General features: G+C 37.9%; 1 protein-coding gene across 2 annotated transcripts in view; it reads left to right on the top strand.

Annotated features, from left to right (window-relative positions):
- The window catches only part of PGGT1B (protein geranylgeranyltransferase type I subunit beta), a 39,609-nt gene extending 14,547 nt beyond the window's left edge, over positions 1-25,062 (top strand). Inside the window, exons 3-8 of one of the 2 annotated variants that reach the window (XM_074166193.1) lie at positions 8,495-8,646; positions 11,055-11,187; positions 17,479-17,524; positions 19,109-19,293; positions 19,564-19,672; positions 24,380-25,062. In XM_074166193.1, the coding sequence (XP_074022294.1) occupies positions 8,495-8,646; positions 11,055-11,187; positions 17,479-17,524; positions 19,109-19,293; positions 19,564-19,672; positions 24,380-24,555 (801 nt within the window). In that variant the 3' untranslated portion in view covers positions 24,556-25,062. The remainder of the gene's footprint in view (positions 1-8,494; positions 8,647-11,054; positions 11,188-17,478; positions 17,525-19,108; positions 19,294-19,563; positions 19,673-24,379) is intronic. The other variant, XM_074166192.1, reaches the window with a different exon arrangement.
- Positions 25,063-25,778: the final 716 nt, after the last annotated feature.

The following is a 25,778-nucleotide window of genomic DNA, read 5'->3' as shown; positions in this document are numbered from 1 at the left end:
GGTTGAAAGAGGGAAGAAGAGGCCAGTGTGCAGGAAGGACTGTGAAAGAGGTACAGTAGTTCTATCCTGTGTTTAAAAGTGAAGAATCAAATCTTGCTAAAGAGTGCATGAAAAATCTGGAAGAGCACTAAATTATCACCAAGTATTTGATTTTTGTAGTGGATAGATAGCAATATTTTAAATATTAATGAATGAATCCTGGGATCTGGAATTGAAAGCAAGGGTGGACATCTGATACACTATTGACCATAATTGAGCGTAAAAATAGTTGAACTGACAAGTATGAAGGTAGTACAGCAGCCTGTTTGGGTTTTATTTTTATTTACTCTTAACAGCATGACTTTATGCTTCTCAGTAACTTGTGGGAATGTTAATCTATGTTCAAGCAATAACTACATATGCCTCTTTCCATAGTAAGTCAGTGAAGTACTCAGAGCAGTAGTATTCAGAGGTTGCACTTTCTAACATGGGAAAAATAGTTGTGAAGAGAGGTTTGGGGTTTTTTTACATGTCTACACTGGGTGCTACAGCAGCATGTGACAGCCAAGGTAATTTGTCTCTTGGTTTGCTTTGGCATTTATTCTGTTCTGTGCTACAGATGGTGTCTGCAGTGAGCTCGGACTGTAGTAGCAAGATTAATTCGTCATCTGTTTTAATTGGAATTAACCTCAGTGTCAATCTAACCACCTGCTGAGTTTGAAGGGGAAAAGGAAAACTTTTGCTTGAAACCTAAAACAATTTGGGATCTCTACGGGTGACTTACTGGGATGCTTAGTTAAAAGTAAAGTTTAAAGACAAAATAATAGACAATCATTTCAGTATAGTTGTATAAGGAAAAGACTGGTTTTATTGAGAAGGAAGATGGTTGTCTTTGATAAGTCACCTTAGGAAGTTGAGGTTATCATGCTGTTATTGTGGCATAACAGCATTATAAAATGAATAAAGACGTAATTTTACCAAACTGAGATAATGAAAATGTAGCAGTCATGTTTCCTCAAAGGTCTGGGTCAATGCCATGTGATGTAGTACATTCAATCGGTGCATGCTTTTGGGAACCTTTTTCAAATCCTCCCCAGTGTGTAAAGCTTGAAGAGTGAGTTCTGGATATAGTTCTGAGATCTTGTAAAGGCCCCTGAAGACAAAAAGTCTGTAAGATTGGCAAAGTGTCGTTATTCTGTCCGAGCACTTTATGGTGTTTTAATTAAACTCTCAACTTCCAATAGTATACGCTTCACACTTAAATATTCTCTTTTCAGGAAATCTTTGGCTAACACATTGAGACACCGATGGGCTGCAATCTGCAGAAGGAACAAAGGGGTGGAATAGTGTAACCTGTGGAAATTAGTTATGAGGTCATTATCTGTAGAAACTGTTGGCAGATGGATGTGGTTTTTCTTTAAGCATTGCAAGACATTTTTCATTGCATCTGCATTAGAGGGATCAGATCTGCTTGATTTATTGGCATACAAAGGTTTAAAGTATTTCCAGCACTGTTGTCCTAAAATGTTCTGAAATAACTTGGAAAAATAAAGGCTTGGAAATCCCCTATGATGACTTTGAATTATGTTTAAGATCTTGATACTTTTTTTTATTCATCATTTTAAAATGTTATTTTAAAATCTATGTCTTGAAAAATAAGTTTTGAAAAAGCCTCTAAGTATTTTGTATTTGCATTGAGAGTTACTATTTATTACATGCCACTCCAGTGATTTCATTCTTGAATTCTGAGGAAGTGCCATACTGGAGATAGCCAAATCTCTTCTGTCACTAGGGACCCTTCAAAATAATGGAAAAAAAAGCAAAGGAGATGTTATAATTTCCAATTTAGCTAAATGTTACTAGGATAGCTCATTTGGTTTTGGTTTGGGGTTTGGCTTTTTTTAGCTGTTACCCTTTCAGTGTTTGATGGTAGTGTCTATGCAGCTCTTTGGGACTGTAGCAAAAGTGAAGAAAAACCATTATCTACTTGACCAACTCACCACACATAGCCTTCACAAGGCTTAGCAGTCTTCACTGTGCGTGAAAGCTGGGTGCTGCTTCTATCAGTGCATTTTAACATGAATCATTTAAAATTAGATAATAATTATTTTTTTAAATGGCTCCGGGTTCTGCAGTCTCTCTGATTCACTGTTATTGGAGTTTAAATTAGCTCTTTAATTTGGGGGTAAACAGCCTCCATAGAGTTTCAGATGAGCCAAGGTCTCTTCAGTCTCTTTAAAGTATTATGAATAAGTTTTAGGGGCTACACGGAAAGCCAATATGTAAGATTGAGGTAAATAACATATGCTATCACTTGGGAAAAAGATCTGGTTTGTGTTCCTGACAACCATGTTTGTAACACTGGTGCCAGGTGTGAGAAGAAAGTTTTTTTGAAAGAGGGACTCTGCCTATGTAGGAGTATGTTTAGTAGCATTCTTTATTAGTGTTTGGAGAGACCTTGCTTTTGTAGCAGAGTTTCTTATCCCTTTCTGCAGTGGGCAGCAGGAGTTGTTGCTGCTCATGAATTGTGTTTACATAGCTGTTCTGGATAATGTGGTAGGGAATGTTATCATGTCATTGAACCAGATTTAAATGTTAAAAAGATTTCCCTCACCTTGCATCTTTAATTCTTTTAAGGAAGGCTCAGATTGTGGCAACCCTGATGGTAATACCCATAGCGCAGAACTCTTCTACTCTGTTGCTGATAGACAAGTTAATTTGTTTCCTGTGTGACCTACAGGAATTACCACAAAAGCTGAAGTGTAGAGAGAGAGTAGGACCTTGCTGTATCCCCATTGCTGCCTTCTCAGAGTACATCTGCACCAGTGTATTAGTTCAGATGAGTAGAGGGCACTTTCAGAGCAGTTTAATACGCTTGCTCCAAAAGAGCAAGACATGCAAACTGGGCTCCTGGTGAATGAAACTGAGCAAGAAGTTGCACTCCAGATGAACTTCTTCATCAGTAGTCTGTTAGTCCAAGGATCCAGGCTACAGCTGGCACAAAGCGTGGAATGCACATGGTGTGGGCACTGATACCGCAGCACCTCCTGCTCTGCCCTCCAGACACACTTCTGTTGCATTACTCCTTAAGGTAGACATAACCTTACTAGATAAACTGTATTTCGTCTTGTTGTTTAGTCTAAGTGTCTAACAGTCCATCCACAGTTTAACAGCTTTCTTGTTGCTAGTTTGAGATGTAACTGATGCCATTCTTCAAATAATTTTGTTCTGTTTACCTCCACGTCCTTTGCCCGTGAGGCTCACAATTTGAGGTGGTGGCAGCAGTGAGGTTTTTTTGTGCTTAGGCTGACAGTTTGCTTAGTTGCTGCTGTTGCTTTAGTCTGCAGTGTCTATGAGGCAGAAATAGTTTTATTTCACTAAAGGAGTGCTGTGTTCATCATACAGAACTTAAAAAGGAGCTGCTTCTTACCAAGCTTGAAGGTGCCAATTAAAAATCAGCTGCTTTGGCTACAATATCTTTAATAAATTTGGGACAGACTTCTGCACAATGCCTGAATTAATTTTTCCTTCATAGCAGAGGCAGTCTAGCAACATGTCTTCCCTGCCATGCAAATCTGAGAGAGTTACCTGAAATAAAACCTCTCTAAACCAGAAGTAGTTTAGAGAGGAGATAATGCTTTATTTGACATCAGGTGCTAGGTGGAAATTCACAAATCTAGCACCCCTTACCAGGGTTATTCACACATTATTTACACACAAAAGAGTCTCATTATTCTGTTTACCTAATACATAGCTCCACCTAGGCTTACATATTCATTAGGATGACCAAATAGCCCTTTTGCAGATGCATATTAAATTTTGCAGCGTCAGCAAAACACTTCTGCCCAGCCATGAGTTCCTTGGTGGTCATTTGGGTAGGGATACCCTTCCTCACATCATCCTTTTAAGGTATTGAGTCGTCTTAGGACAGTAAAAGTTTAGTGTAAGTTTGCCAACTTCTTGAGGATAAGGATGTTCCTTGAAGTAGCCACAGCTCTGTCCTAATTGGTACAGGAGTACGTTCTTTGACATATGAGAGAACCTTGAAGTGATTAACTGCTTCTTGCTATTCCAACGTTACTACCAGCAGCTTGGTGACCAACTATTTTCTCACACAGTAAGAAGGTCAGTAGGAAGCAAACAACGTTTTAGTTAGCATATGGTTATAAACAAAGCAGAGGCCTGCCTTTGGTAACAAGAGGTATTAGCAATTATCTCATGAAAACTTTGAGGCTCTTGCATTTGGAAAAACCATTCTAGCCCTGCTTTGTCATAGCAAATTATCACAGGGCCAGTTTCTACAAATTTTATGAATTCTCAATGTTAGGGAAAAAAAGTATTGTTTTCTTGGGTCTTGGTGTTTTGGGTTTTTTTTTTTTTTTTTGAAATGTCCAATTATTCTGATTGTTGTCCCCTCAAAGACATACTGTTACTTGGGTTCAGGTGTTTTGTTGTATTAGTGTGTGAAGTACATATTGGTGTGTGCAAGTACAACATAACATTGTATAAGTACTTTCACAATGAGCTTGAAATAATTACATGGAGTCTAGAAGATAAAGTGAATTCCAGTACCTTTCAAATTTGAACAGTTATGATTAGTGTACAGACTATTATTTGTGTATTATTCTTCTGGTGAATATCTGTTTTAGTTTTTTTTAAACCACACGTGGTGAACAAAGACCTATTAGGCTCTCAAAAGTTTCCAAAATCCTATAGTAATTACCCATACAAAACATCATGTTGACCTTTGAGTATGCCATTGTAGTAATTCCTGTATGATCTCATATTGGTTGCTGATCCTTCTGTGTTTAATTTTACTGAAATGTTGGCCATATTTGTTGGGATTTTTGGCCCTAAACCAAATGTTCTCAAGGCATTGGCTGTGTACCAGTATGTTGGACCCTCTGTGACTTCCACTGGCTTTTTTAGTAATTTCATATGAAGATATCTAGCAGTATATCAATTTACCATATAAGGAATTTAGTTACTTGCCACATGATAATCCTGTGATAAAACTATTAGTAGTAAAGGTAGTTGAGTGACCTATGAGCAGCTGTTCTTGAATGCTGAGACCATCTCCCTGACTTATCTACATGATGATGTTTGAAAATCATGTTTCCTAGCAGTCTTTTCTGCATTATTTGTACCTAAATATTTGATGTTCAAGGAAAGAAGCAGATGGCAGTACTAATTTAGCTCTGAACTTCATGATTGTATATACAGGCAGCACATGCTATTGCTTGCTTTATATGCACCATACAAGTATAGTTTGTGGTCTGTATTAAAACTACCAGCTTGCAAAGTTTTATACAGCTCTGGTGTTGCTGAAACTGTATTTGGAAAAGCAGTGTCCTACTGCTACGGGTTGAAATGTTTGCATAGAAAAGGAAGTACACATAGAATTTGTACACTGTCTAGGTACTGTAGTGATTGATACAATTTGTTTGGGGAGGATGGTATTATCTAGTTTCACGAGCATACTGTGTATGTGCTTATAACACTGTCTGCAGCCTGTTTTTACTGCAGCAAGTCATAGTAACAGAAATACCTGTATTCGCTAAAAAATAAGGGTCCAGTTATTTAACCATGTTAGTAGGCTACCAGAGCTTTACAGGCAGTATGGAGTTAGCAAGTGTATAGGAAAGTACAATTAAATAAATCTTGTGAAGAAGGAATTTTCAATTATTTTATGTAGACACTGTATGGAAGATTGTCTCTTGAAGGAGAATGTTGTTTGATAACTACAGATACCTTAGAAAATTTCCAAACTTGTTTGTAGTAGTTTATAAACATCTGGATAGAGTTTTCTTAAATATGGTTTTAAAAAGCAAGCCTGAATATCCTTAGAATAAATCTTCCTTGCTTGGTTAATGTATTCTTCCACTGGAAATAATATATTCAAAAGTAAAGCTGAACTGTTCCACTCTATCTATTAGTGATCAGTTATTCCTGATGTCAGTATTGATTTGGAGATGAACGACCTATAAAAGTGTGTAAACAGAGCAATGACGCACAGTGAACGTTGATTTGCAGGCTCTGGCATTTTCAGTGTAATTGTGTGAAACAAGCAGAGGCATGCACTCCCCCTGCTCCAGGTCATTCCAAGTAGGGTGAAATTAAGTGTTTCACTCCAGTTTAACTTCAGTTATATAGATGTTTGGAAACTTAGTTTTCTTTGTAGTTGCTGATGGGAACTGCTGGGGCACTTTGTAAGCAGTTGCTCCTAATACTGGAGAGCGTTTCCACATATTTTTCTTTGGCAAGTGTATGTCTTGTATTTTGTTTCACAAAATACGTGAGAAACTTTAGCTGCAGATCTGAGACTTTGAGAATCCTCTTAGGGTAAGAACTGGTTCAAAGTTGGCTTTTTAGAATAGAGACTTACTTTGCTTAAAAGCAAATGAATCAATTACATTAAACTGAATACTTCTCTGTGTCAGGGCAAATTTGTGTCACCCCATATATATGGATTTTTGGAGCAGAATTTTACATCTGAAATAACTTGGTGCATCACAAGGGTTAAGCTGCTTATAATAATTTTTTTTTTTTTTAAGGAGAAAGTATTCTGAAAGGAAGATTCTTGGTTCTGTTAGATTTAAAGTGCCTAAAATTGATATGATATGCCAGGTTTCTCCTTCTGAGATTAGAGCCTGTCATCCACTCAAGTTAGAAAAACATGTTTCGTGACAGCAGTAGCTTTTTCTAATCTGTTTTTGGGCACAGCTGTCCTCCATCTGTGGTGTGCTCTATGGGGAATTCTGGGACTGGGGCACGTCTCCTACAAGAAAGACTGAGAGAGCTGGGACTGCTCAGCCTGGAGAAGAGAAGGCTCAGGAGACTCTCATCAATATATATAAATACCTGCAGGGAAGGTGCTGGCAGGACAGAGCCAGGCTCCTTCCACTGATGCCCAGTGACAGGACCAGAGGCAATGGGCACAGACTGAAACACAGGGGGTTCCCCCTGGACATCGAGAAACACTTTTTCACTGTAAGTGACTGGGCATTGGTATAGTTTTCCCAGAGAGGTGGTGGAGTCTCCATCCTTTTAGATACTCAAAAGCTGTCTGGACGTGGTCCTGGGCGCCTGGCTCTACATCACCCCATTTGAGCAGGTGGGGTTGGACCAGGTGACCTCCAGAGTCCCTGTGCAGAGCCATTATGTGACTCTGTGTGTGTGACTGGGGGATGAGCAGGGCAGGAGGCAGCGATGGGGGCACTGGCAGCTCAGGGTGAGCAATGAAGGCTGTTGAGATTTGTGCCCTGCTCTCAACGAAGAGTCCAGGGCTGGAAATGAGGGAGAGGAAGTGCAGCTCTCAGTGTTCCTGTGTTGCCCTTCTCTGTTGCATAGTTAGAGCTTTTTCAGTGCTGCTGCAGCCACTTTAACCTTATTTTCTGCCTCCCTTTCCCAACTGTGTTTGATTCCCTAGTGTAAGAACACTTCCTTGCTGCCTAGTGGGTAATAAATATTTTTCTCCCAGTTTCTTATTAGAAGCAAATCTGCTTGGCTTTGGAAATGAGCGTGGCTTGCCTAAAAAGACTGTGTACATAAACCAAATTAAATAAGATTGTTATATACTGCTTTTTTGCACGTGTTTTTATGATGAATTACAAAACAAAAATGGCAGCTAACTAGGCAAGAATCTTAGCAAAATGTGTTTTAAAAACTTGCTTGTTTTTACTGCTCAGGAGAGATAAATAACTTCTTTTAAAAGTTTCTTCCCAGTTGCTCCAAATTGAATCATACCACGTATCCAAATTCATCTTGTTACATGCAGTGTCTGTTGTCATGAAGTGGTGCAGTCCAAGTTGTGCCTATAAAATATCAGAAGGAAAAAATAATAATTTTAGCACAGCTGCATCAGCATCCCCCCCACACACATTATTTTGACTTGTGTAACTAGTCAGCACTTAACTCTCATTTTAGCTTCTCAGTTGACGTTATTTGCTATATAAATACTTTGTTTAAGCTCTGATTATTGTTTTAGAATAGACATGAAAGTAGACGAGAGGCTAATTCGGTATTGCTTCAATTGACAGAGAGATTACTAATAATCCCTCACACTACTTTCTACTTGTAGATCATTAGATTGTAAAGCCTTTGTGGAAAGGACCTTGAGAGGTTTGGCTGATTAACAGTGCTTACCCGGCTGCCAGGAAGCTAATGCCCAGTGGTGCGTCAGAATAAACTTAGGCACAATTGAGCGCATCCCATCTCTATGCTTAACTTGCATAAATATCAGTCTTGGCAAAGCTTTTTTCCAAAGCTTCCTACTGACCAACTGTTTACAAGGGTAGCAGAGCTGTGCCGGTAGCTTAGTTTGGTTCGAAAAGTTGAGTGGAATGCCTTCAGTTTAACCATAATGATTGCAGGGAAAAGAACTTTATTTTAAAGTTCTTTTTTTAAAAGAACTTTAAAAGAACTTTAAAATGTTATTTTTTAAAAAAGAATGCTTGACTGTAATATAAGGTCTAACGATGTTTCAATATTATTCCCTCCTCCCCCCTTTTTCTAGGGTCCAGGTATTTCTCATCCCTATGATAGTGGGCACATAGCAATGACTTACACAGGTCTGTCATGTCTGGTTATTCTTGGAGATGATTTAAGTCGAGTAAATAAAGATGCCGTACTGGCAGGACTGAGAGCTCTCCAGCTGGAAGATGGAAGGTAAAAAGATATTTTATATTCTGCAACTCTCAAGAAGGTTAATAGAAAAGCCAGGTGTGGAATAAGAAACATGTTTTTATGAAGTAGCTCTAAAATATTTTCTCTCTATTAGAAAATATTTTGATGGGTAATCAGTATCAGTATTAGAACATATGTCAGTTTACAGGACCAAACAGCACTCTCTGTATGGGATTTGCATACAACTGTAGATACCTATTACTATTGGTGGATTTTATTTGGGGTTTGTTTTTAATGCAGCTTGAAACTGGTAGCTAAAGAAAACTTCTTCTAAGGCACGTGATCTAACATGTGGTATTAAATTTTACTGAATTTCATTTTTGAAAAAGTACTTTAAAAACTGCAGAGTTATAGAAATGTTCCTGAGGGGAACCTCACAGTGAAATTGCTGTCACCATTTCTGAGTTAAGAAAGCTTTTGTTTTGTTCAAATGGCTTTATAACATCTAGACATCTTATATAATTGAAACTTTTCTTTAACACGAGTATTAAAATGCAGTGTTGCACCTGTTTTTTAAAAAGAAGAATACAAAACGCCAGAATGTTCAGAATGTAAACAGTGAATATGAACTATATGATGTACAAATTTCTGTTCTTTATAACAGCAGATTGACCTTAATGGGCCAAGTCCTAATGCATGCGTACAGATGTATATACATATATTTTTCATCTGCTGTAGTTTTCAGTTTCTTCAAGCACGTGGAACTGGCTGTTCCATTGCTCTAAGCATTGCTATTATAAGTGGGACTGCTTTGGTTAAAATGTATCTGAAAGGAAGGAGTTGCTCCCTAGCATCTTGAAGTGATCACTTGTCGTCTTGCCTGATTACAGCAATAAGCTACATGCAATTTACCTCTTCTGCATGTTTATATCATGTGTGGCTTTAATGTGCAAACTGATAACTCTTATACACGATCCTGTGTTTTGTAGTCCCTGCTGAAGAGTTCCAGCTAGCTCCTAGAGGGAGAGTGCTTTGCACTGCTCTCATGTAAAATTGTTACTTTGGCAGGAGTCAGTTTGCAGTTATGACAGATGTTTTCATGCCTCTGAAAACTGCTTTTACTGCCCCAAAGGGGAAGGATGTGTGAAAGCTAGAACTTGAGCTAACATCTTGTCCAGATGGAAACAGCAAGTGAGCCAAATGAGTGAGAGTTGTTACCTATTATTATATGCTAGTCTTAGTTAATAAAAGATGTGTGAACAAACAAAAACTAAAAAAAAATATATTATATATATATAAACATATTGTCTCTTTTTACATTATGAATAAATGTGTGTATAATGATTTCTATCTTACTTCAAATAACATTCAGCTAAGGTATCTGGATAACATACAATGCAGTTGTCACCTGAGGATGGGGCAAGATTGTAAACCACAGTACTGGCAGATCTTAAGTGTCCTGGTTTCCCGGAATGTCTCATGCCATATCCAGAAAGCCATGGAGGTCACCCCCATCTCAGCTGCAGAGGGCAGGCCAGGGAACGGCACCATTGCAGTTAGGAGAGATTAAAGTATTTCCCACTAAATGTTGGAGGTTTTTCTATGCAAGAGGATAATGGGGTACATGCTTGAATTGCGGGGTCAGAAAGGGAGCGTCACAGTGGTGATAGTCATGCTTAAAAGGCTGTCTTTATAGTCAGAAGTACCTTTTTTTTTTCCTTTATTTTTTAGAGAAGATCTGTCAGGGGTACTTATGAAGATATTCATTATTAATTCATAAAAATATTCTGACTAGCTCTCTGAACCAAATAGAGGCTCATCAGACAGCAAATCACAGGGTTTGTCTTCATTTTAAGGGTCTCTGAGAGAGCACCAACTTGTACCTAGATAACCCAAATACAACAACTTTATAATGTTCATAGAGTTTGATTGTAGCCATAAGAAATCAAAAAACGGGATTGAAAGTAATTTTCACCATTTGTACTAGAAATTGTAGTAATAACAATTACATTTGTACATACAAGAAAAACTGATCCTGGAGTTGCAGTCAGGAAAGAAAGCCTTGTGAGCTCTAAGTTTTCTAGGAAGGCAAAGAATTCTGCCAGAAATAATAAATGTTAAAATTATTAACTCACACATCAATATGTACCGTGATAGGTGAAAGAATGTAAGCATTAACATATTTGAATAAAGATCAGTGTCATTACATTGCTGGAAATAAAGTCACCCAGGACCCTAAATGTTAGCAATTGTATTAATTTTGCTTGGCTTAGTTAAAACCACATCTTATAAAAGGAAAACCTAGCATAGCTTAGGGTTATATTTATGTGAATACTGTAAATAGAATTAACGGATTTTGAAAGGAAAATTACACAATTCCTTAAACTGCTTTTCATATTTTCTGATATAACAGGCTGTACAGTGTATAATGACAGAAAAATTTCTTTCAGTTTCTGTGCAGTGCTAGAAGGAAGTGAGAATGATATGAGGTTTGTGTACTGTGCTTCCTGCATCTGCTACATGCTCGATAACTGGTCAGGCATGGATATGAAAAAAGCGATAGACTACATTAGAAGAAGTATGGTGAGTATTTGCAAAGTGTTATTTCTTACTACATTTTGAAGATACTATGTTTATTTCTTTATTGTGATTAAAAACCCTCTTCATCCAAAACAAATTATTCTAGTAATTTCTTTCTTTTCTGTTTCTACTTTACCAAGTTGAAAATGCAAAAGTACATTTTTTTTTTTTCATTGTAATGTGATGTAATTAAATCTTATCTCTTTTCTTCAGAACTCAATCTAAAATTGAAAGCAAGGTTTTCAGCCTGATGTTCCTGTAACTTAGAAAAAGTGCATAAATAAAGCACTGCATCAATAAAATCCTCATATTTCAATTAGCTGTAGTCCTGCTTTTTAAATGATATACAGAATCAAAGGAAAAACTAATTATTTACATCAGTTCAAGCTTAATAAGTGTTTCCAGATAAGCACTTCATTATTTATTTACCAGTTGCTTGGAATGACAGAAAATATTAATTATTTTCAAAGAGGTTGAGTAAGCTTGAAAACTACAGTTCCCTGAATGTGAGTAAATGTACACAGTAAACTCATCCAGTCTGAAAAAAAGAGCCAAATTTATGATTACATACAACTGCTGTTGTAAATGAGTATGTTTTAGTAATTGCTCTCAGCAGTGAAATTGTAAAATTTAAGTGAGAAACAAGTCTAAAAGAGACTTAATATCCTGCTTCAGACCAAATTGGTTTTTATTTTACATTTATTTTTAAAGGAGGTGGTTAGATGCATAAGCATTTCTTACTGTACATCATAATAAGCTTTCTGGCACACTGCCATAGTCTAGCTGGGAACATAATTTTCTTCAATGTTATTCTTCAAAAAAATGTGAAATCAGTCTAATTCATACATTGTGCATTCAGGACTTTAGCCTGCATACTACAATGGAGAGTATAAACAAAACTTTATACTATCACACCTACATTGCTTTTTAATGCCTTTTAATATGTTTCTACTCTGCTTACTCCCCTCAACGCCCCTCAGCAGGACAGGGGAGAGAATAGGAAGAGCAAAAGCAAGAAAACTCATGGATTGAGGTAAAGACAGTTTAATTAAGTGAAGAAAAGGGGAAGACAAGAAGTGATGCAAAGGCAGTCAGTCACTCTCCACCTCCCACAGGCAGACCAATACCCACCCAGACTCCAAGCATCAGCTGCCTTGGAAGACACCTCCCTCCTACCCACGTCATCTTCTACCTACTCTGCTTCTATTGCCCAGCGTGAGGTTAAAAGACGTGGAATATCCCCTTGGCTAGCTGGATTCAGCTGTCCTGCTGTGTCCACTCCCAGTTTCTTCTCCAGTCCCAATTTGCTCACTCAGGGAAGGGAGGATTGTGAAGTGGAAAAAAAACCCAAAAGCTTGATGCTGTGCTTGGTGGTGATAGTCTATCCAACAGCTGTCACCTGCAGCCCGTGTCTCCCTCACTTCTGGCAGGTCAGGCTGCGAGCCCCTGAGATTGGTGGTCCCACCCCAGTTGGTGGTGCTCAGACCATTTGTCTTACCCACCAGCTATTTGGGCCTGAAGTTTGCTAGTATTCATATATACAGACATTGAATAGATAGCATGTCTCCACAGAAGATTGTTAAAAATAATACATCTTGTACTGCTGAGGTGTTGGAGCATAGGGCTCAGTGATACAAGCACACAGACCAGCAGTCTGTTCACGCTCTACTAGCACCTTTTATCCCCTTTTCCCCTCTGTTTTCCCTTGCTTGTTCCTCCCCCATCTGCTTTGATCTTTGCCTTTCTTACCATTGATCCTTTCCCTAGCCATCCCATAATAAGTTGTGCCCTGCATTCCTCAGAAGACATCCCATAACAGGTGTGATCCAATCCCAGAATTTTCTTCCCCTGCATCCCATAAGAGCCCCTGTACCGCAGCAGTTAGTAGCCCACTTTAGTTGGCATGGGTTTCCAGGATGAGGAGATCCGTGCTAGTTCCTCTTGGTGGCTTTCACCCAAGAAAGGTGACTTATCTGTTCTCCTTTCACAGTCTGAGGGAGCAGCCGAGTCAGAGCATTCGCTTTTCACTGATTAGGTCAGGAGGGTTCTTCCTCCTCTGATCCTTGCTGGGCCTTTGTGTTTACTGAGCTTAGCCTTCAATCAGATAGCTTAGCTGAGGTGCAAAAGGAAAATCAAATACTAAGAAAGGAGAACAAACCAAAGAGCAAAATACATCTTGTGGTGTTCTATATGTCACATGAACTGTTAGTTAGCATTTTGTACATGTGAGTGCAGGTTTTGGTCCCAAAGGATATGGTGGCACTAGGAGGGATACAAAGGAAGTTGAGTTGGATTGTCAGACGTATGACCCAGTTTGTGTAAAAAGGACCATTTAATATACTAGGCCTCTTCGTTCTGGAAATGAGGTGATTAAGTGGAGAGTGACAGAGGTATGTAAAGTAATAAGCAGCACTGAAAAGAGTGAGCAGGAAACAATTATTTCTTTCTAAGACAAGAACTAGAAAGCATCATATGAAACCATTGGTAGAGCAGGCAAGTGGAGGGTTTTTGTGAAAGTTTGGAGCTTTGAAATGGCACTGGAGATTTACTGTCTACAGTGATCTTGAACCAAATTTATAGGTTTTTTTCTAAAGCTTAGCATTCATCCTTGTACCTGCAAATTCTAATTGCTGTGTTCCTACTGGGAAAACTGACACCACTTTAAAAAAAAAAAAAAAAAAAATTGAACAGAACAAGGTCTCTTGAAAGGGCTTGTAATAATACTTAGGTTGATCAGTGAAGTAAAACTGGAATCTGAGCACGGTCAAAGTCCAGAAGATGCCATAGCTTATCACAGAGACTGGGTCTTTCCTCTCTAGCTCAGAGAGTATCTTGAAGAGATCCTGTAAGCAGTGTTCTGCAGGCAGCTTTCATTTTAGCATCTGGTAGTCTGTAACAAGAGATGCTATATTTTTGTCCAGTCCAGATTTACAGTGAAGTGGTAGATTGACTATAAACTGTGTTCAGTAGGACTTGTTTAAAAGCGTTGAAATACTGTTAATTCACTGCAGCGGTGGTATACACAGGTACGCTAGTTTCGTCTGGGTTTTCTGGGTGTGCAGTTTGGTCAGACCAGTATTTCAGTGCACTAACTCAGTTGCAAAGTGTTTGGCACTTCCAGGCAAATACGCAATATCTTTTGAATCCTGCTTGGTCACGCTGTAGAGTTGGAAGATGCATTTGAAGAAGTCTCAAATGATCAGGGAGTAGCTCTTTGATAATCATTTCACAGTGATGGTTGTTCCTTCCTCTCATTCATCTCTCTCCACAACCCTTCTTGAGATGTATTCCAAAAGTGCCTATCACATGAACCAAGTATTTCTTGAAGTGTATTTCTTAAATACGATGAATGTGAAATGTGGTATCCAAGAATGTTAGCTTGATTTCTCCTGTAAGATTTTGTAGATGGTGCTAAAAATAACCTATATATATATATATTACAATTCAAAGTAAAATCTATTTGAGATTCTTTCATTTGTTACTCCTTGTTTAACTAACTATAGGGTGAATATCGCTGTAGATTCTTGCAAATGCTTATTCCTGTTTTGCTACAATGTTACCTTGTTCTGGTACTTCCCTTAATTATAAAACAAAAGAGATTGCATTGCTCTGTAGTAAACTGCTGTGACAGAAAGGTGTGGTTTTGTTTTACTGTCCTATGTCATCATTTGCACATAGATGAAGCAAGTGAAAGTTCACAAAGTTTTTCTCAGTTATTTAAATTGGCATATGTGTGAAGTGGAACTAATCTGGATGGAGAGTAACATGACTGGTTAAACACAGTAATCTTTGTAATAAGCTTCTGGATATTTTAGCTTATTCTTTGGAATTCTCTTTAGTGATGTATAAGAATTGTTACAGGGATAATTCAGTACAGCTGAAGAAGGGAGGGGGATTGCGTAGTTAGGGATGTCAAGAACAGCAGAAGGTTGGAACATGAAAAAAATGGTGTTGCTTTATTCAGAAAAGTAATTGTTAAAAAGAACTTTATACAGAATGCATGTCCCTCTTATTACCACTTGACAAGAATGTGTTTATGCACATAATTCTGGATCAGTGTTACTGTCAGTAAAATAGTCAGGTTCCAATCACACAATTTCTATTAGCATAGGTTGGTTTTTGGCTTTCACATTGAGAAGTCAGGTATATCACTAATGAAAAAGCAACAGACACGCTACGATGCTGAAATTTCAAATTACTTCCACAAACTTTAAAATACTACTTTTCACAACATTGCTTGGTTTACCACAGATTTGTTTAGGTAGAGATATTGCAAGAAACTTTAAGTATAGCATCTGCTTCTTCTAGTGTAGTATAGTCCTCTTACAATGCAGGTATATGAGTCTGCTGATATAGATAAGCTGGTTGTGAAACTTTTAGACTGTGAAGCGAAGATTGTACCCAACAGGATTTACACATTTCCTGGGGATGGTATTTATTTATGCAGTTTTCATGTTGCAGTAACCTAGAGCCTCTTTTGCATATAATTTCCTGGGTCTTTTCAAAAGGACAAAGAAACAAAAATATTTCCCTACTTTAATGCACACAAGTCCCCAAAGAGCAACTACTGTCTGTAAATAAATAGGCACCAGTCAGCCAAAGGTCAGCTACTGTCTATTAAAATTTCAAGCTAATTGTACAGCCCGACATAGTATGCTGTCTGGGATGCACACTTAACAGCTTTCTCCAGAGCTAATTACTTTGTCATACATAAAGCAAACCCCCTCCTCTTACAATTACTGTTTGTAGAGTTAATTAGCTTTGCCAGCATAGCTTTACTAATCAGCTTGCCTTTGCTTAGCAATTACTGGGCCCATGGAGTGTAGTAGCACATTTGGATTGCGTTCTCAAAAGGCAGTACAGAGTGTTTAAAGGAACTTTATACTGTGTGTTTCAACATTCAGATGTTCGTAGGGATTACTTAAGATTGGCTGGTTCAAACTTTAGAAGGTCAAGCTGCAGCTTGAAGTGTACGCATCAGATGTTAGTCTTCTTAGTTGCTTCAGCTTGCAGCAGCAACTTAAAAACTGAGAAATGTAGTTTTAATGCAGCTTCTGTGTCTGCTACTGCTTTCTTTTTTCTTCTCAATATCAGCTTTCAAAACAGATCTACAAAATAATCCTTATGTCATTCCTAAAGACATGCTAGGTCCTGTCGCCATTCTTTAGTTAGGACTATGGGAGTCACTAGTGGTCTGTCAAAGCCACTGTTAAATGTTTGGAAGAAAACATGAGAATTTCGTAGTCAGCACTTGGGGTGCGGGTAGGGGGACTTAAAATTGATTTCTAACTGTCTGATCAGGTATTGAACCAATCATTAATTGAGCAGTTAATATAGAAGATGTAGAACCTGTGTGATTCAACTTCAAAAGTTCAACTTCATTTCTGTTCCTCCTAAACAGTTTGGTATTTTTCCATATTCATTATTCTATGAACTATTGAAAAATAGACATTTTCCATTTTATGAATAACTTACTCTGATCTCGTTTCCTATTGTGCAAAATGATTTTATGAATTTTTATGGAGTAAGGTTATTATTCCTATGCATACAGTATCATTTGTTCCTAGATTGCTTATAACAGACCTGTACTGTATTCTTGGTGCTCTGTTGTCAGATTCCAAGTTTCTCCTTTTCTTTACCTTTACAGTGATTTTTCAGCATTGTTAAGGTATTTTTAACAGTAATATTTTATAGGGCAGGTTAAGTTTAGTCCAATAGTGTGCTTTATTACGTTGTGGCTTCTGGTTTCCTCTTCCCCACCCACCCTCCACTTCCCCCTGGTTTTCATTTTGTTAAGGCCTGATGTTCTTGCTCCTTACTAAAGCATTTCTTGTACTTGAGTATTGAACATACAGCAGTACCTTGCATTTTGCCTTTCTGTATGTTAACCAGCTTGTGGTTTAGAGACAGATTTAATTTATCCATTTAATTTTTTTGAAGTTACATATCTGTTTTTTCTTTCTATAAAAAAAAGAGTTTTTTTTTCTTTAATGGTTATCTGCATCACATGTTTTCCCTTTTTGGTGAAGACATGTTTACCCATTTTCACTTCTAACATGCGTTACAACTAAAAGGAACTCTGTGACATGAAGTCATAAAAGCTGTCTGTATTGAAACAACGCTGATGTGTTAACTATTTTGTGCCAAGAGCTCTTTGAGCTGTAGTTTCAAAATTTAATTGGCTTAAATGGTGGTTCTAATCTGATGATAATTTTGCTAGTAAATTGAGAAATTGCAATGTCTGTGAAAATGATTTGGTTCTAAAGTAAATGGTTTATGGGTTTTTTTCTTTAGTCTTACGATAACGGCCTGGCACAGGGAGCTGGACTGGAATCTCATGGTAAGAATGTTAAAATGTTCTACACCTGTTTTTAAGACTGGGATTGAAAATGCTGTGAGAGGTGCAGGGTATGTCATGCCTTTCCTTCTTTTCTGATTTTAAGGAAGTGGGATGAGGTGGAGCAAATCCAAAACACGCCTCAGAATGTCGTCTTCCCTTAGTTCCAGCTTATTAATATCAGAGCAGATGGCTCTTGATATATGAACTCCATTAATCATACCTCATGAATGTTTTGTTGAAAGGTGTTGGCTGTACTTCTCATTTCTTGCTGACAGCATACTTTTTCCTCATGTCCCACTGCTACTCTGTGGATTTATCTGCAAGAGATTTTGTGCAATGCACCTGATAATCTCCAATTTCAGCAGCTATTAGTAAAAGCTAGAAAAAAATTCCTCTGATAGATTACAGCATCCATTGGGGGCTCAAATATTGAAGCAGCAGTTAATTTTTGTAAACAGTTGATAGTTGCGAAGATAGGAATTCCCAAGAGACTGATATTTTTTAAGCGAAATGTTTCTACGACATGAAGGTCTGCTTGTGACGGAAATTACTGACTTTTACGTGACTGATACTAAATCTACCAAATGTTTGCTATATTTATCCTTAGTATTGAGTTTTGATAGGATCCCATCTGTTTTCTTCGTTCAGGATGGGTAAAGTTAAAAAACTTAAATTATACCTCTGTGTATTTGAAAAATAAGTTAACTAAGTTACTGTAGAATGCTAGTAATAACAGATAGCATTACTTCAGCATCCTTCTGCTACATTTCAGCATCAGAATGAAAATAACCTTAGAGTTCTTGGGGTCTTCTAGCACCAGGATAGTGTAAGAAACTTCGGCCCAAGTCAAGTATCAACAGCTTCCTTATGAACTTTCCCAGGCTGTAATTTTATTGTATCATGTAGTAGACTCAGGATGAGTTTTGATGGGCTTTAAAAACTGATGGCCATGTTAGACAGACAAAGAACATGAGTTTCTCTTTTAATCCCAAATTTTACTGTGCCGTTTCCTGGACAACAAAAAATTCCTTAGAAGCATAATTTCTGTTTACTACAACCCTGAGAGTCCAGCAGTCTTTTCATAGTATTAACCGTGCCTTTTTTTTTTTTCTTAATTTTATTTTGATTTTCTGCTCATCAGACACTTCTGTTTATATTCTCTGGGGGATAGCATCTGAGACTGCCTTTGGCATCTCTGCTTCAGTCTGATTGCTGGCATCCCAATAGCTTTCTTTTTTAGGTTACATATGAAGAAATGTTTTCTGTTGCATTGCAATTTACTTTCTTCTGGACTGCTGTGTAATGTAAATTGTGCAGCATTGAGAGGCAATTCAGCTTTAAGAAAATGAATTCAGGTTTACTTGTGCAAGAATTGGATTGAGGGTTTTTTTACCCTTTGACATATGTGTAGAACTACAGTGGTTTTATTTATTTGGATTTTGGACTTAAAATTAACACTTTCGTACTTTTAAAGTCCATTGGTTTAATTGTTACTACCATAGTTAAAATTCTGACTGAGATCATACAGGCTTCCTTGAAAAATCTGGGTATCAAACCATTGCAAAAACAACTCTCTCTTCACAGGTGGCTCTACGTTTTGTGGCATTGCATCACTGTGTTTGATGGGTAAACTGGAGGAAGTTTTTTCAGAAAAAGAACTGAACCGAATAAGAAGATGGTGTATAATGAGACAACAGACTGGCTACCAGGGACGACCCAACAAACCTGTAGACACTTGCTATTCCTTTTGGGTGGGAGCAACCTTGAAGGTAGTGTACAGAACAGCTACAGGATAGTCACTGGGTTCTTTGATTTCTTTAAGCATCATATCTCTTCTTTGCTTGAACAAGTTACATATTTGGCACAAGTGCATGAATATGCACAGGTCACTATAAAGGTCTTTCATCCTGCAAAAATGCAGGATATGCAGCTATCTCTGCTGTCACTGCTTATCTTGAAATAGGATCCTTATTTCAATATTAAAAATAGTATAATACTGAGATTTAGTATATTACAGTAACAGTCTAATTTCTTTTCAGCTCTTGAACATATTCCAATATACAAATTTTGAGAAAAACCGAAATTACATCCTGTCAACTCAAGATCGCCTTGTGGGTGGATTTGCCAAGTGGCCAGATAGCCATCCAGGTAAAATTACTTTTCAAAATTACGGTATGTTTTAAGCTAGAAATGCATGCTACCAATCAGACATCTGAGACGTGTAAAGGAAGTTTTCTCCTCAGTCTCCTTCAAAAAATGAAAAAAAAAGCCCATAAAATATAATGAGATTTTTGTGATTTAAGTGGAAAGAGAGGAGGTATTTTCCCTTGTTCAGCAGAAGAGCGAGTTAGCTGTTGCTTAAGACTACTGGTAAAAGAGTATTGCTGTCTATTTAGAGCTGGACAAGCCTTTCCATACGTGTTTAACCGTTCCAGTTAAAGGGAATATTGTGCAGTAAGTATCTCTGTAAATCATGAGTCAAATATTTAAAAAAAAATTGTTTCCTTAATAAAGGAATCCCTTAAGCTTATTCAGAAGTCATTTAAGTGTACAAAAACAGTCACACTTCACATAGTTACATATTATGATTTACAGATTGTAGTTATACATAGCAATTCTAAGTAGTATATCTGAAAGTTAATTAGTATCCTTTTGGAAGTGGATAATTTGAAGTAGTGAAAAACTTGAAAAGATGCTAAAATCTTATAATTTGAAATAATTTTAAAGATGCTAGAAATCAATGAAGGCATTGCAGGCTTGTGAAAACAAACCTTGTGCCGCTAGTGTTGCCCAGTGGCATTTTGTACAGGGAAGATAAACAGTCCATAAACTGACCACAGAAGATAAAAATGTAGTCGTAATAAAGGATGGGTCTGTTCAGAATCTGGGCTCTGATACTTCATCCTTTCATCATTTCATATCGAACAATAATTGAGAATTTTTCAAGGTGAACCCACACTGAAAACAATGGTTGTGATAGATGTGCTACCCCCACTCCCCTGAAAGCCAGCTTAGGATTCCTGAGGACTTTACTGTATATACTTTGCATTATATAGATCAGTCAGTATCACTTGGAGGAAATATTTCTGTTTATCTTGATGAACCATTTACTTAGTGAGCTAGTAATTAAAAAATCTGTTTAAAATCCCATTCGTTTGCAAAGTTCCTTAACCTGTCTTTTAACACAGCTGTGATTGAGATAAGATTTGAGAAAGGCAAGACTACTAATAAAGCTGTTTTCCTTTGATTTCTGTGGCATTTCATCCTGAATGCTGCTCTTTCCTATGAAGCAAGCTTTTGCTGTCTCTTTTGGCTTTTTGCGATAGGAGGGCTTATTGCATCATTCTTTATTCAGGCAGAGGGTGACATAAGTCTGTGTTCATATTTTGAAGGAGAGTAAAAAAATTCATGTAGTTCTAATGTGAAGAATGAATATAAATGCAGCATTGCAAAGATTGCTTCTATGGCACTGTGATTTTGTTCTCATACATACACAGCTGAGCTTCCTGCAAGCCAGTATCTGAAAGACAAGCTGCCTTTTGATTGTTGTAGATCTCCACAATGAAGATCTCACACTTTACTAACATGAAGTATCTGTGCAGCTCAGTTGCTCTCAAAAGCTTACTGTGATAAAGTATGTACTGCCCTTTCGACTTCAGTGTAAATGCAAAGCGTGAAGGTAACGAGAGTGGTATTGGTCATCGTGCAAAGGAGTTAAAAGTTCTGTTGAGACTCAATATGGACAGAAATGATTCATTCTCCTTGAAGGATTTAGCATTTGTAAAGCTGATAACAGAAGCCTCAGTTTGGTTTTGTTGCAAAACTCAGATGTGACAGAATATTCCAGGCAAAGTTTGCAAAGTAAGAATATGCCATTTTTTCCCAAGGGTGCTTTCTAAGATTTAGAATTTGAACTTCTGTAGCTCCTACTTCATAAAGCCTGTGTTTAAATTTGGATAGTCAAACTGGTTTTGCTGAGCAGTAATGTTTTTAGGAAGAGGACTAGAAGAAATTGCCAAAAAGAGTCAAGTGTTTGTGACGATCTATATATTACATGGACTTCCAAAGTTGCTGTAACTTTTCACAACTAATGATTCAGGGAGATACTGTTTTGTAGTCCTCATGTTCCCATGCTAACAGGCATCATACATTGTTGGTTCTGGAGGCCAGTAGCGTTATTTAACCCTTTTTCTTGATTTTAAAATAACGTTTGGACCAGCATGCTTATTGAGCAGTGAGCTTGGAAAACTTTATTGCCTTTCAAAATGAATCTAAAAGGTCAAAAGATAACAAAGTGAATCAGGACATGACTTGTTTTGTTTATAGTGATCTACAGGTTGTCAAATACAAAGGAAAGGACCTTTATCTGAAAATCTTCTGAATATCACTGTAGTAGTGGTATTACTGTTTTATAAAGCAGGCACTGCCTTAGCAGGGAGATTCATACTTCAAATCAGAACTGAAGACATACTGTATTTGTTCTGTTCTTTGTTTACAAGTGACTGATACGTATTTCACATTAAGCAGTTAGATCTGCTGCCTTGTGTTAATACTACTTGTTACAAACATTAAACCACAATAATGTGGTTTGGTAGAGTTAATTTTCTCCCTAGCAGCCATATGGTGCTGTGTTTTGGATTCATCACCAAAACAGCACTGATAAAGCAATGGTGTTCTGGCTGTTCTGGAGCACTGTGTACACAGTGCCAAGGCCGTTTCTGTTCCTACGCTGCCCTACTGGCGAGCAGGCTGGGGGTGCACAAGAAGTTGGGATGGGGCACAGCTGGGACAGCTGATCCCACTGACCACGGGAGTATGACATAGCACGTGGCATTGAGCTTAGCGATAAAAGCTGGGGGAAGAAAGAGGAACGGGAAATGTTTGGAGTTGCAGTGTTTTTTCTGGGAAGTGGCCAAACACCTGCCTGCTGATAGGATGTAGTGAATGAATTTCTTATTTTGCTTTGCTCCCACCCACAGCTCTTGCTTTCCCCATAAACTGTCGTTATCTCAACCATGAGTTTTCTCACTCTTGCTCTTCCTTTCCTCGTCTCCCCCAGGGGGAGAAGGGGAGAAGTGAGCAAGCAGCTGTGCGGTGCTTAGCTGCCTACCAGGATTAATCCACAACGTTTTGCTAGAACACACACTGAAGCAACTTGCAGGGTTTTTTTCAGACTTGTGCATAAGTCATGACTAGATTTAAGTAAAACTTTTCTTTTAAATTACTAGATGTACTGCTGCATGCCCCAAGAGGTTGTACTGAAACTCTGATACATCTCGCTTATGATCTATACAAGATACACAATATAAAAGAGTTGGAAGCACATGTAAATTACAGGTTGCGCAAGAAAAAGATCAAAAGGTTTAACATAAGAGTGAGAGGATGAAAATGAGCGTGCACAATTACTGCATGTAAAACACTGAAGTATGATTTGCTCTCGAAGTATAAATACACCCTTGTGTTTTTAAGACAGGAGCAAGCAGTTGCTAGATTGCATGCTGCATTCTGCATTTGAAGTACTTAAGAAACAAAATGTTTGGACCTATGGTCTTGAAAAGCTTGGTTTATTTCACAGCTTGAAACAGAGGAGTACACAGGTGGCGTATGTTTTTTTGCTAGAACTAACTTGAGTATTAAGTTAGCATGGATTTGCACAACTGTTGAACTTTGTGGTTAAACAAAGTAGCTGTATACAGGTAATTAGGTCTGTATATGGTTTTTAGTGTGTCTCAATGCAGCTGTCCACAGGGGTTAATATATTGTGTTTCCTGAAGTTGAGGTCTCCTTGTCTGACACACAGCTGCTACTGACCTTCCAGACAGCATCCAGACAGCATGCTGAGCATTAATGCTGATAAGCGGAAGACTTCTTCCAGAGTCTGTCTTTCCAGATACCTTCTTGCAGTACCATTTTAGTCAAATATGAATTTACTGAAAAGATTACTAAGTGTTGAGAATTTGGAAGGGGCACATTGAGTTCACATCCTCTTTCCATCTTTAGCCTGTGATTTCATGGGCAAATAATCCAATCTAATGGTTTGCTGCTGCCCAGAGGAGGCAGGCTCACTTCTCTTCCTCCCAGCTTCCCCAAATACAGCTGCGTGTCCTTTCCCCTTTTCTGCACTAGCTTTGGTGTATGTCAAAACCTTCTGCAAACCAGTTTAATTCACTAAAATGTCAGAAAACTGTCTATTTTCTCCTGCTTGGGTTAATTTTCTTCCATGTTTTTTCAATTGCTTTAGGTCATGGAGGGTGTTCAGCAAGCTGTAGTGCTGGTATAAGGTAGGCAGCAGGAGCAGTGTGGGACAGGGGAATAAGAGCACCCCTTTTCATTGGCGGCCATCTGTTACAGCTGATCAAGCCACCTCATGAATTCCTGTCCATAGGGTGTTCTCTCAGGAAGGGAGGAAGCTAGGTAAAGAAATAACTTATTTCATACTTCAAAATCTTGCTGTTTGGCAGCTATTGGCACTAATTTTTGCTAGTCTGCTGTTCATCAAGTAATCAGTTGAAAAATTCTTTCATGAGTTTGGAAAAAAAAAATTGGTTTGTGGACAGAAATTATTGCCAGCTCCTCAGAATTCTTTTGCTGTTTGGCATGAGCACTCAGAAAAAATAAAGTAGCAGACAAGAATTGTTATAAAACAAAAATAGACTTTAGTTTTAGAGATTGCAGTCTATCAGTTCATGCTGGTGACTTTGAGCAAAAATTGACTACTTCTGTCAAAATACAGGTTTAAAATGTAGCACCAGTTTGTTTTCTTTGGCTGTAATTATTCAGGAGTGTTGAATCCAGGAACACTTGGCAGTGACAGCCTGGCATAATTTTCTTTTTCCTTTTCTGTCCTTCTTTCAGATGCTTTACATGCCTACTTTGGGATCTGTGGTTTGTCGTTGATTGGAGAACCTGGTATTTGCAAGGTTCATCCCGCCCTGAATGTAAGCACAAGAACCTCAGAGCGCCTTCACCACCTTCATCAGATCTGGAAAACAAGAACTCTAAAGACGACACACACCTCACTACATGACTGATTTAGACTTGAATTTAGTTCTGGTAGCATAATTGTAGCCCAAGGTTAAAAGCCATGTATAACCAATGTGCTCTTTTAAGTGCTGGAGTCATACAATCAGATCTGTGTTGCTGGCATCACTTCGATAGGGAGTTGCCTTCAGCAGGTTATTCTGCATTGTGGAAAAAGGAGATATTTTGATTATTTAGAAGTTTGTCGCCGCAGACTGTAAATGGCTCTTCAAATGGCTTTACTTCTAAGAAATCCCTTGAGGCGTTTAAACTTCATTTCTTTAAATTTGTGCATACTGTGTCAAAATATATAATGGGGAAGTATTTTCAAAATCTGTTTACATATCGTACAGTATAGCACAGAACCTTGGAGTTCTTTATGATCATAAAGTTCCACATATTTTTGGGTAGAGAATCTCCCATATTAAGTCTCTGTTAAAAGTTATCTTCTATCGTCTACTTTCAGATTCCATAAACTTTGTTAAAAAAAAATAAAATTATTTTGTTCAATATACTGGACTTTTAAAGTTGTGTGGCCTTATTAAATGACTGTCATAATTCTTCTGAGTAGCTTCTACACAGATGAAGTGGATCGTTAGCCAGAGTTTTCATCTGAAATACTCTCTTCATGTGACAGTCAATGAGAATGTAGCGAATTGATGTATGTCAGTACAAGATGTTCAGCACAGTCTTTTGGAAGATTAGGGGTGTGTGCGACAGTAGTATTAGAACCTTGTTTCCAAAGCCAAGTCTTGGCAATATATTAAAATTACAACAGCACTCTGGCTAGTTTTTATACATATTTCCCTTTTAGTGTGAAATAATCCCCGGTAAAGAATGTGTCATTGGACTTTTAAGTAGCAGTGGCTTGCTGTTGGAGAGACGATGAGCATTCCCAGTTTATTTAGTAGCAGTGTCTTAATTACGATGCTTGAAGCGCTGCTCAGAATCAAAGCAAGTAACTTTGCAGCTGTTGCGTTTGTGGCAGGACAGTTTGTGCATTCAGGTGTACAGTAGACACCAGGATGTTTTTCTGCTTGCCAGTCATTAAGGCTTTTTTGTAAAGGACTTCCAAACACAGATAACTGAACATCTCAAGCCAGACTAAGCACACCATTTACCACTGCTGAGCCCAAAAAGCAGGATGTATCAAGCTTTTCAGTCAGCAAAAAGAGCTTCAGGAATAACTGTTGTTCTGATTTTTGCAATGCAGGGTGAGTGAAAAGGGTAGAGC

The sequence above is a fragment of the Numenius arquata genome, chromosome Z (genome assembly GCF_964106895.1).
Source record: "Numenius arquata chromosome Z, bNumArq3.hap1.1, whole genome shotgun sequence".
Taxonomy (NCBI): domain Eukaryota; kingdom Metazoa; phylum Chordata; class Aves; order Charadriiformes; family Scolopacidae; genus Numenius; species Numenius arquata.
The sequence above is the reverse complement of the archived record's forward strand: the minus strand, read 5'-3'. Positions and strand labels throughout refer to the sequence as shown.